This window comes from Nicotiana attenuata, unplaced genomic scaffold (assembly GCF_001879085.1).
Source record: "Nicotiana attenuata strain UT unplaced genomic scaffold, NIATTr2, whole genome shotgun sequence".
NCBI classification, from domain to species: domain Eukaryota; kingdom Viridiplantae; phylum Streptophyta; class Magnoliopsida; order Solanales; family Solanaceae; genus Nicotiana; species Nicotiana attenuata.
Genome location: NW_017671890.1, coordinates 36,483 through 45,568, shown reverse-complemented (window position 1 = coordinate 45,568; position 9,086 = coordinate 36,483). Strand labels below are relative to the sequence as shown.

Here is a 9,086-nt window from a genome sequence, read left to right as displayed (position 1 = left end):
AGCAATAAAAAAAGATTTCCTCTAGAGTAGTCATATATGTATAAACATTACATCTCGTGCAAGTGTTACAAAAATATATAGAAATCATTACGATGCGCGCGTAATTGTTGTGTTACTGACACCATTATAAAAAATGAAAGCTATTTTAAAATTAGAGTATCTATGTTCAACGTGTAAAATGAATTTGCCCATTTTCTCCAAAAAAAATAAGCTTAATTACCATTCAAAATGCCGATTACTACTCGCTATTATAAGAGCCACAAATGAGTAAACAAAATGACCTAATGCGATAGAAACCTTATCTACCTCAAATTTTCTGTGCTTTATTTTCATTCGAAAATCCATGCAAACTGATACAGTGCATATAACACAAACATGAGATGTGGAAAGTTTATATACGATCTTAATAAACTATACAAAATGTCATATTTAATTTAATTACAAATTTAACTTCTCTCAATGAGAGAAACTTCAGAAAGCTCCACAACTTCAACATCTTTTGCAGCCTTGTCCTTTAAATCATCAAGATAATGCTGATAAATATATGATACAAAACCCCATATAGCCAACAACATTGACATCACTTTAACACCAGTCAACTTGTCTTTAAGAAATATCACAGCCAAAACAGGAGCAATAGGCAAACCTAAAATGCTAATCACATTTGAGAATAATGAAGACACTTTAAAAATCAGCCCTATAGAACCAACTGAAAAAGCTTGCCAAGAAATAGCTGTCCCAATTAAATTCAAAACATATCTAACTTTCCCTAATTTATACTCATTCATTTCTTTCTCCATATTTTTCCACTCACCACTCGCGAAAAATCCTACCAAAATTGCCAATGTCGCAATTAATGACTGGTAAATAGACATCTCTATAATCAAACGAAAACTCTCCCTCTTAAAGATTTTCTGAAGAGCAAGCTGTGTAGTAGAGAGCATCAATGCATAACCAGCAGATGCAGCAACAGTGGATAAAAATCCAATTATGTATTTTTTTCTAGACTTTTTATTGGACTGATCATCTCCAGAATCGTCGTTTTGTAGTACAAGGAGAGAAGAGGAAATAGTGAGAATTACTAATGAGTTGACAATATAAGGGGTGAATTTTTGTTTATTTAAGAAGAAGGAAAAGAGTGCATTGAATCCTAATTGACTAGCACATATAAGTGAATAAGTTGTGACAGGAAGGTATTGTTAACCTATTGTGTATAACATACAATTTCCAGCTAGGAATAACCCAAGCAAAGTATAAAGTGAAGCAACAATATAAAAAGATGGTTTCTGTATTTCATGAGTGATTACTTCATGATTAGTTTTAGTTGATTTTATTAAGAGGAAAGGGATGAGAATTGGGAAGCCTATATTTTGTACTAATGTAGCTAACCATTTGCTATTTCCTCCTTTATCAAAATATAATCGACCTAAGAGTGTACCTATAGATTGGCCAGATAGAACAAAAGTTGAGTAAATAACCATTTGGATCCACCATTTGTACTGTACGAAGCTTGGAGCTTTTGACTGATCAGTTCCATTCTGTGAGCTCTCTTCAATTTTAGCTTCGTTACCTGCCGCCACAAAATGCCATAAAAAGCGCTGCAAATAATGACTAAGAAGATAAAAACGAGTAACAATTACTATTAGCCTTTTCATGCATATGGCCAATTTTATGCGTGGTCATTGAACTTTGTCTATTATAACAATAAAGTCACAAAGTTCTGATTGTCACACAAACATTAAGTACTAATTTTTTTTTTTTGAAAAATGAGTGGTATTTCAAAAGGTTATGTCCATCTAGGTTTGAAAATTAGTGATGAATTATTACATTTAATGGAGTCAAACTAGCCGTTATCTAGCTGTTAACTAGAACAAGCCTATATATACATGGTTTTTGGGGAGCTAAACACACTTTATTCTCAAACTTCTTCTTCCTCTTATACATGGCACTCATGTGAACAATGACAGTTCCAACTCTCCTTTCTATTTCTCCTCCTTCTACTATGCGGGGTAGTTCTTTATTGAATTTTCTGCTAGTTCTGTTTCCAGTTTAATTAATAACTGGAAGAGCTTCTTGAATCCTGGGGATACCTAATTTATTCTTTATTGTGTCGGCGAAATATCCTTAAGGACAGTATCTTTGACACGCCTCAAGCTAAATCTTATTCTCCATAATCAATTTTTCCGACAAATTTTACCCATTATATATAATAGTGAAGCTGCAAAATAAATTTTTATTACATTATAAAGAAACTCAAATCAGTGTGATTTTCTCGATAAAAATACAAATGGATTTTACCTATTACTATAAGTATCTATGACACAATAAAGTCACAAATAAACTTTGCTGTGTATTCCAGTAGCGTAACTAAATGAACTTTGCTTACTATAACGTAGAGTATCCAACTTACCTGCTATAAGAAAATAGTTTGATAATTAACTTTACGATTACAATGGGTAAAACTCAGTAGCTATACGTGAAATTGACCCAATACAGTTCTAAGAGGATCAGAAACAGCACACAGATTCAAGATTTTGTGTTAGCTAAGCGTGTGATATTTAGCACATTTTTGGTAAGTTTATATTTTTGCTTGTTGGATTGCACTTTTCCAAATCTGTCTGCGGCTAATATGTTAGTACATATACATATAACCTTGTTAGAAAATATTTGATTAGTTATTCGAAAATATCCTGAGAAAAGAAGCTCACCTTGTACTTGTGACTGCACTACTACTGAAGAATCTCCCATCTCTTAGAGTAGAGAAAAATCAAAAGAAAAAGAATCCTTGTTGAAACAAACCAGGAGAGAAACTTATATTTTTTTAGAGGAAACTTGTTGACTTGTATCTTCAAAGCCAAAAGATGGTGCAAAAATAAGTGTTCTTTCTTCTTTGATTTAAATAGCCATTTTCTTATTTAAGTCGTAGATGGCGACTTGAGTTTTTATTCAATTCTCATTGAATTTTAGGAAAGAGAACAATTTATTGTTTTGCGGTGGCTAAAATCTTGACACATCATCAGTAGAGATATCGATGTAGTCCTTTCTCAAATTAGTAATGCCTAGTTTCGCGGTCCTTCCAGCTGAGTAGGTACTAATGTTGTTGGGCTATAAATACAATGTCACTCTCTATTTATAGTAGGGAAACTTATACAAATATCACATATAAGTTTCAACTTATCAAAACCTCTGGCCATTAGTTATAAACTTACCAAAACTAGCCAAGCACATATAAATATTGAAAAATTAAATAAATAAGGTTCTTTATCTTAAAGAATCACATACAAAAATCTCCTTCTATATTTTTAAGCATGATTAGCAACATTAGATGCAAAACGGAAAAGAATTTCATGGATGAGGTAGCAAATAAAGTGATGAAATACAAAAAAAATACAATATTCCAAAAATCTAAGCAAAAAAGGAACTTTTTTTAATGGGTATAGTTAAAATTTATTGAAAACATATAGATAAGTCAATATAAAAAATTTGAGGAAGATTGGAAGTGATTTGGACTGATTTTGTATCAAAATTCGTAATTAAATCGAGTTCAAAAAAGTTCTTCTGCGACACATGTATCACGCATGTATCTCACACACATGTATACATGGATATACATGTGATACATAATTGATACAAATATGATACATATGTGATACACAAATGATACACATTGTGATACACATATTTTTTTTTTTAATGTTCGATTTTTGCTTGGAATTTTCAATTCAAACCACCTCAAAACTTCACCAAATCATCCCAAAATTGAGATTCGAACTCTTTAAGATGTACCCAATCTATTCTAATAACACCCACTTAAAAAAAAGCAAAAATTGACCTAATTTTGCTACAAATAGCTAATTGGCTAATATTAGTAATATTTTATGAATTGGCCAATTTTTGTAATGAGCTACTTATAAATGGACATAGCTGGTAATTTCCCTTTATAGTATCTTCGTTAAGAAATAAGAAATTTTCAGAAATTATTACTCCCTCCGGTCCAAAATAAGTGATTTTTCCAGATTTCAAGAATGAATTAATTATTTTTTTCCTACATTGTCCTTGGAGTAAATAGTGTTGGAATATGTGTTATGAGTGTTTATGTGAGATAGTAAATGTTAATATGGTCAATTCCATTGTTAATTAATGCTAAAAGGCGAATTTCTTAATCTGTGTGAAAACATCCAAAAAATCACTTATTTTGGACCGGAGGGAGTATTGTTTAATGGCTATTAATTTTCTAAAGCTATCATATACATAATTACTTCCTATAGCTACTATTTAGTTGTTACGGCAGTGTATTCGCAGTATTCGCGCTGCTTATTCATGAATACATGTCACGACCCGAATTTCCCACCCTCGGGAGTCGTAATGACGTCTACACGTGAAAGCTAGGCAAGCCAACCGATACATTCTAACACATTGATTATTAACCCAGACAGTAATAAATTGCAAATAACGCTAAGCAGGTATAAAATGCGGAAGTTCCATAACAACGTAAGTTCCAAATCAAGGCTACCCAACGATTTGGTGCCACAATGTCACGAACATCTAAAGATTTCTACAAATATTGGTATAAAAGAAATACAACTGTTCTCGAAATGAACGGAGACAGTATATCTAAAACATAGACTCCGGAGTCTGTGAACGCCGGCAGATCTACCTCGGGTCTCCTATGGACTGAAGGCAGCAACTCACGATCTACTCACGAGGTCCGGCACCGAAATCTGCACAGAAAGTGCAGAGTGCAATATTAGTACAGTCGACCCCATGTACTGATAAGTGTCGAGCCTAACCTCGGCAAAGTAGTGACAAGACTAGGATACGACAACCATGTAAACCTATGTAGTTAAATCATATACGAACAGAACAATAATAACAGGAAATAACAGATAAAGATGGGAAGGGGAACATGCTGCGGGGAATATCAAATTCTAACAGTAATTCAATAGAGAAGCATAAAGGACACCATATTTATATCAACAGGAATAAGGAAAACAATAACACAAGCACGACATCACCCTTCGTGCTTTTACTCTCGTTCTCACCATAATAAACAGAAACGGCACGGCATCACCCTTCTTGCATTACCACTCATAATTATTGCACGACATCAACCTTCGTGCATTAACTCTCAAATCATGGCACGACATTACCCTTCAGGCATTAGCACTCACAATATCGGCACGGCATCACCCTTCGTGCATTAACACTCACAATATTGGCACGGCATCACCCTTCGTGCAGTAACACTCACTCGCAATATCATGCACGGCATCACCCTTCGTGCTTTACACTCTTCCTTACCCAAACAATAGAAACAATACATCCTGGCAAGGGAATCAACAATAGAAACAAATACATCCCGGCCAGGGAATCAATCTCGTTCCAGCAGTTACTTCACAAAAATAAATCTCAACTTGAGCCAATACTCAACAATGATCAATTACCAAGAAATTATCATAAGTCTTGTTCAACATTGATAATCATCAATTTAAGCATGGACGGTACATAATAAGAGTCACAACACCTATATGTCGTACTCAACACTAACACGTAGCAAATAAGACCACAACACCTATTCCCTCAAGTTAAACCAAACACTTACCTCAATTTCACGGACAAAATCAAGCCTCAATTACCGCTTTACCTCTCCGTTCCACTTCCAATCCGCTTGTATGAGTCATTATTTGCTTAATAACATCAATAAATGCTAAGTAAACCAATTCTAATGCATGAATATAGATTTCCCAATGTTTTCCCCAAAAAGTCAAAAATCGACCCCGTGCCCGCTTAGTCAAAACTCTGAAGTTCGAACCAAAATCCAATTATCCATTCATCTATGCACTCAAATATGCAATTGGTTTTGAAATCCGACCTCAAATCGAGATCCAAATCCCCAAAATTAGAAATCCTAATTTCTACCCAAGAACACCCAATTTCCCATGAAAAACCCTAGATTTTAAGATGAAATCATGTAAAAAGATGAAATAGATTGAAGAAAAAGAGTTAACATTCATTTACCTATGATTTGGGGAAGAACATGCGCTAGAAAAATCGCCCTTAGGAGTTTAGGTTTTGAAATTTTGAAGAATGAAGTGGAAATCCCGTCTAGCTCTCAATTAACAGGCTGCAGTTATCGCAATGGCGATCAGGGGTTCGCAATTGCAAACCCTTTGAATTTCTGCTGCCTTCGCATTTGCGACACATATGTCACATTAGCGACCTCTGTGGCCTTCGCAATTCCGGCCAAGGTTTCGCATTTGCGAGGTTGGCCTTCCCAGGCCTTCTTCGCATTTGCGACATTATTGTCGCTGTCACACCTCCTTTTTTACACACTCGAAGGTAGTATAAGGGAGTTTTTCCAATTTAAGTGACATTATTCAAAATGGGATTATTTATTTATTTTTATTCAGAGTTGCCACTTGGGATAGTTTATTTTGTGGTGTCCCAAGTCACCAGTTTATCTTAAAATCCCAAATCGAGGGAAAATTCAACCTCCCTTTTGAAGTCTGCGAACCAGAAATTCTATGTGAGGAATTCTGTTAACCCGGGAGAAGGTGTTAGGCATTCCCGGGTTCCGTGGTTCTAGCACGGTCGCTTAAACTATTACAATTGGCCTATTATCCGCTTTATCACATGTTTTAGCCTATGGTGCAATTTCAACTTATTAAACCGCTTTTAATTATTTTTAGGAAGATTCAACGTTATTTAAAACACGCCTTGAACCACGCCACATGAAATGCACCCGCGGTCCACGACACATTTTATTTAACGTTGTTGGGAATTGGAGTTGGGTCACATGAAATGCACACCCAAGTTTAAGGAAATTAATTCGAATAGCGCGCTTAAAGCAACTACGCACTTTTTGAGTTTAGAACAAAATTTGCGAGGGCTATGGAAAATTCAATTGATGGCACACCTCAATTTTAAAGAGTTAGTATTAATTACCCGAGGGCCATGGGTTATCTAATTTTGCTTATGGCACGCCTCGAATCTAATTTTAAAGGATATTTGAACTAATCTTTTGAGGGCCATAAATTATAGGTCTTGTTTGATATGGCACACCTCAATTACTTAACAAAAAAAAAAAGGTTCATTATGTCAAGACGACAAGGTCACGCTGAGAATGAAAGCTGAGAATATTCAGAAGCTACATCTAAACAAATGGTTATGGTCATTGTCTAATATGACACAACAATATCTTGAGAAATCTCCAGCATGAAATGTAATATCTGAGTAACGAATATTTGTAAAGCTTCTCTTAAGCATGTCATCTATCAAAATCTTATTGAGGTGGCTGCTAGGATTGTTCCTCAAGTAAATTTGTAGCTGGTTACTGTTTTAGGTGAAAGAAAAGGAAATAGAATGGCTTCTCTAGATCACAATTCCACATTACGCCATTTTAATAACATTCCCTTCTCCTGGCCAACTCGATTTGCAATGTCAAGAAAAGGAAAACTCATGGGATTATAAAAGACCCGCAGAATCTCAAACCTAAAGGAACAAACTTAAATCATTTAAACACAATTGTTCAAGACTTTTAATTACGCAATTAAGTTGGGGATACCAAAATGGAACAGAAATTACCAAGACTTGAATCAAGCCGTCAAAACAGAGCAAGATGAAATGCGAAATACAAAAGCAAGAAATGGACCTTTATAGATAGGGAAGCTATTTCTTTCAAACCATGAGTTGTAGTAGATTACTTCAGAACTTTTCCAACCAAATATCATATCAAACTATGACATATATTTCCAAACAAAATACAATGAATTCACTGTACCTAATCTAAAGTATACCAATAGAAACCAATTCTCATAACTATTAATGGTCGATTTTATCTTACCAACATCAATTCATCAATCATGCTTTAAAATACACAAAACCAACTATTCTTAAACAAACACGCAAGAGAGGACAACTGAAGCAGTAGACATTGACGGAAAGAACCAACAAAGCACAGTCTGCACAATTGTTAAACAGAAGGCACGGAACATGACCAAGCTAGCAGAGAAGAGGAACGGACCTTTTATATATGAAAATTTCTGGATTACAAAGATGGAAATCCGACGAGAAAACTCAACCAAGCTAAAACGGTAGCAAGGAGCTCGGCAGAAGCAAAAATCAGTACATACAACAGCATATATCCGGCACAAACTTCAGAATCCCAGAGAAACGAGAAGACGAGGCAGTAGCAACTTCAAACAGTTTTGCTCTTTATTTTTTTATTTTTTTTATTTTTATATTCAAAGATGCGGGAATCCGTGTATTTTCTTCTTCCAGATTCAAAACAAACTCAGCAGCTTCACTAAACTCTAAAATTCCCAAAAAAAAAAATGTAAAACGAAATGAAATTGAACCCAACCTTGCAACCTTGAATTTTTGATCTGGTCTCTGTAATTTCACGCTCTTACTAGAGGCCTAAGCGTGTGTGAAAGGGAGGAGCGTGTATGAGTGAGAGGGATCGATGTGGGTGTGTGAGTTTTTGTCAAGAAGAAAAAGCTTGCGCCGTTTCTCTGTATTTTTAGAGAGGGGGAGCTCCTAATATTTTCTAGGTGTTAGGGGTCTAATGATCCGATTCCTTAGCTTATTAGAAAGGGGGTCTTAAGTAGAGGGGATTTGGGCCGGGTCATTTTAGCTTTTGGGCTTGGGTTGAACAGATTTTGGTGCCATTTATTTGGGCTGGTTTGGGTATTAAGACTAACCCAAATGACAGACCCCTCTTTTACGGGAGAAATTCAAAAATAGCCAGATTTATCACTGCGTTGAAAAATAGCCAAGTTTCAAAAGTCATCGAAATTTAGCCACTTTAAATCTGAGTGAAAACACTGTTCAAAATCCGAAAAAATACGCCCGCAAATTTTACGGGAGTTCCGGCATAAGTATGCTTGAACTCCCGTAAATTTTACGGGAGTTCCAGCAAGTATAATTGTCCAGTATAATATACTGGAGTTTGGAGCACTGGTGCTCCAGTCTCCCGCAAATTTTACAGGAGTTAGCAAAGTATACCAGTCCAGCATAATATGCTGGAGTTCGTACACAAATGCACCAGAACTCCCGTATATTATACTAGACCGGTCCCTGTTGCA

The 9,086-nt window shown here is 35.3% G+C and overlaps 1 protein-coding gene across 3 annotated transcripts; it reads right to left on the bottom strand.

The window, feature by feature from the left end:
* Nucleotides 1-365: 365 nt before the first annotated feature.
* Nucleotides 366-2,923, bottom strand: LOC109210754 (probable purine permease 9). 3 transcript variants are annotated; one of them, XR_002065601.1, is made up of 3 exons: nucleotides 2,709-2,917; nucleotides 1,439-1,570; nucleotides 366-512 (listed from the first exon to the last, which is right to left on the bottom strand). XR_002065601.1 is itself a non-coding variant. In XM_019374215.1 (3 exons), the coding sequence occupies exons 1-3, from the start codon at nucleotides 2,746-2,748 to the stop codon at nucleotides 447-449; spliced, it is 372 nt and encodes a 123-aa protein (XP_019229760.1). In that variant the 5' UTR covers nucleotides 2,749-2,921; the 3' UTR covers nucleotides 366-446. The 3 variants fall into 3 exon arrangements, 2 of the variants coding, with proteins under 2 accessions (XP_019229760.1, XP_019229758.1); XM_019374215.1 differs by having other exon boundaries at nucleotides 366-646; nucleotides 2,709-2,921; XM_019374213.1 differs by lacking the exon at nucleotides 366-512 and having other exon boundaries at nucleotides 1,111-1,570; nucleotides 2,709-2,923.
* Between the last annotated feature and the right edge of the window lie 6,163 nt (nucleotides 2,924-9,086).